Raw genomic sequence first — 1455 nt, 5'->3', positions numbered from 1 at the left:
TATCCGAGAACCTTCAATCACCCTTGCATCCTTTACTGCTTTATCTCACACAAAAACAGATGATACACAGTGAGCCAGACAATTTCCAAGAAAACACGCGCTCCGTATTGCATAAATAACCACATGAAGAAATGGCTCTGAAGTCTGGTTATTTATGAAAGTAGGGCTGAAACACAACGGGATATTGAACGTATCTTTTCCTCAGGTGGGAGTGGGGAGGCTGCTCGGAGGACCTGACCTTTGGGGAGAACTTCAGCAAGGAGTTCGTGGATGCGAGGGAGTCCAGGAACAGCGCCGAGGGCCTCATGAACCTCCACAACAACGAGGCTGGAAGGAGGGTGAGTGGAGGTCATGTGAGGAGTGGAGGCGTGAATGCAATGCGCAGAGTAGAGCAGTATGTCACATAAGGAGTATAGTAGTAGATATCATATTATACCTATCACGTGAAATATTAGGCGTATAGCGGAAACATGTTTGAACACAAATTACTGACCACTAGACCTTATGGATTTTGAAAGAACGTAATGCAACCACAAAAAAGGAAAATAAGAAAACATCAGATACCCTGAAATACATCCTTTCTGAACAACAGTGCTTAAACATTGAGCTTCTCCCCTCAGGCCATCAGATCAGAGATGGAGATCCTGTGCAAGTGCCACGGCGTCTCGGGTTCCTGCAGCATGCGCGTGTGCTGGCGACGCATGAGGGCCTTCAGGAGCATTGGGGACTCTCTCCTGCACCGCTTTGAGGGCGCTGTCATCGTCAGGTGAAGAGAAAGTGTAATTTGATATTTATGTTATGTTACCCCATCCTTCACTCTGCTTGATTTTTTTTCTTTAATAATTTGTTATGAGTGTATGACAAGACATGTTCCCCTTTTTCATATTGTACGTTTTAGGGTATTTTAGTGCCTTATATGTTTAAGTCTGATCAGAAAGTAACGAGTTTGCGTGACTGTAAATATCGTTAAACAGTCCCTGGAGACTGCTCGTGATGTGCGCTCTATGCATCGAGGCAGAATCTAAATATTCTGGAGCGGTTAGAGTGCCGGGACCACATCATGGCCTCACACGTTTTAGCTGCCAGTCCGTACTAATTCGTCCTGCTGTTCTCAGATACGTGAATCGAAAGAAGAGGAAGAAACTCCGGCCACTGAGACGCGGTTTCAAGAAGCCGAGCCGTCGTGACCTCGTCTACCTAGAAGAGTCGCCAGACTACTGCAACCGGAATCAAACGTAGGTTATGTACTATAATCGAGTATCTATGCGCACATGCGTTGCAAACATGCAAGGTTGGTTACACTGATGTTGAGTGCCGTTAGTTCCCGTTTCAGATCTCTTATGCCATGTATGTGATGACTTGTGAATGTATTTGTCACAATTCTGCAACACGTTCATTTTAATATTTGCCTGATAATGTTACGAAGCTTTGGAACAGATGGGATTTACATTAAGG

At 44.9% G+C, this 1455-nt stretch overlaps 1 protein-coding gene across 1 annotated transcript in view; it reads left to right on the top strand.

Moving 5' to 3' along the window:
• The window catches only part of LOC119589088 (protein Wnt-5b-like), a 10686-nt gene that overhangs the window by 5125 nt on the left and 4106 nt on the right, over positions 1-1455 (top strand). The window contains exons 4-6 of the mRNA XM_037937664.1: positions 206-338; positions 621-766; positions 1116-1235. Of these exons, the coding sequence (XP_037793592.1) occupies positions 206-338; positions 621-766; positions 1116-1235 (399 nt within the window). The remainder of the gene's footprint in view (positions 1-205; positions 339-620; positions 767-1115; positions 1236-1455) is intronic.

This window comes from Penaeus monodon, chromosome 25, assembly GCF_015228065.2.
Source record: "Penaeus monodon isolate SGIC_2016 chromosome 25, NSTDA_Pmon_1, whole genome shotgun sequence".
NCBI lineage: Eukaryota > Metazoa > Arthropoda > Malacostraca > Decapoda > Penaeidae > Penaeus > Penaeus monodon.
The sequence above is the reverse complement of the archived record's forward strand: the minus strand, read 5'-3'. Positions and strand labels throughout refer to the sequence as shown.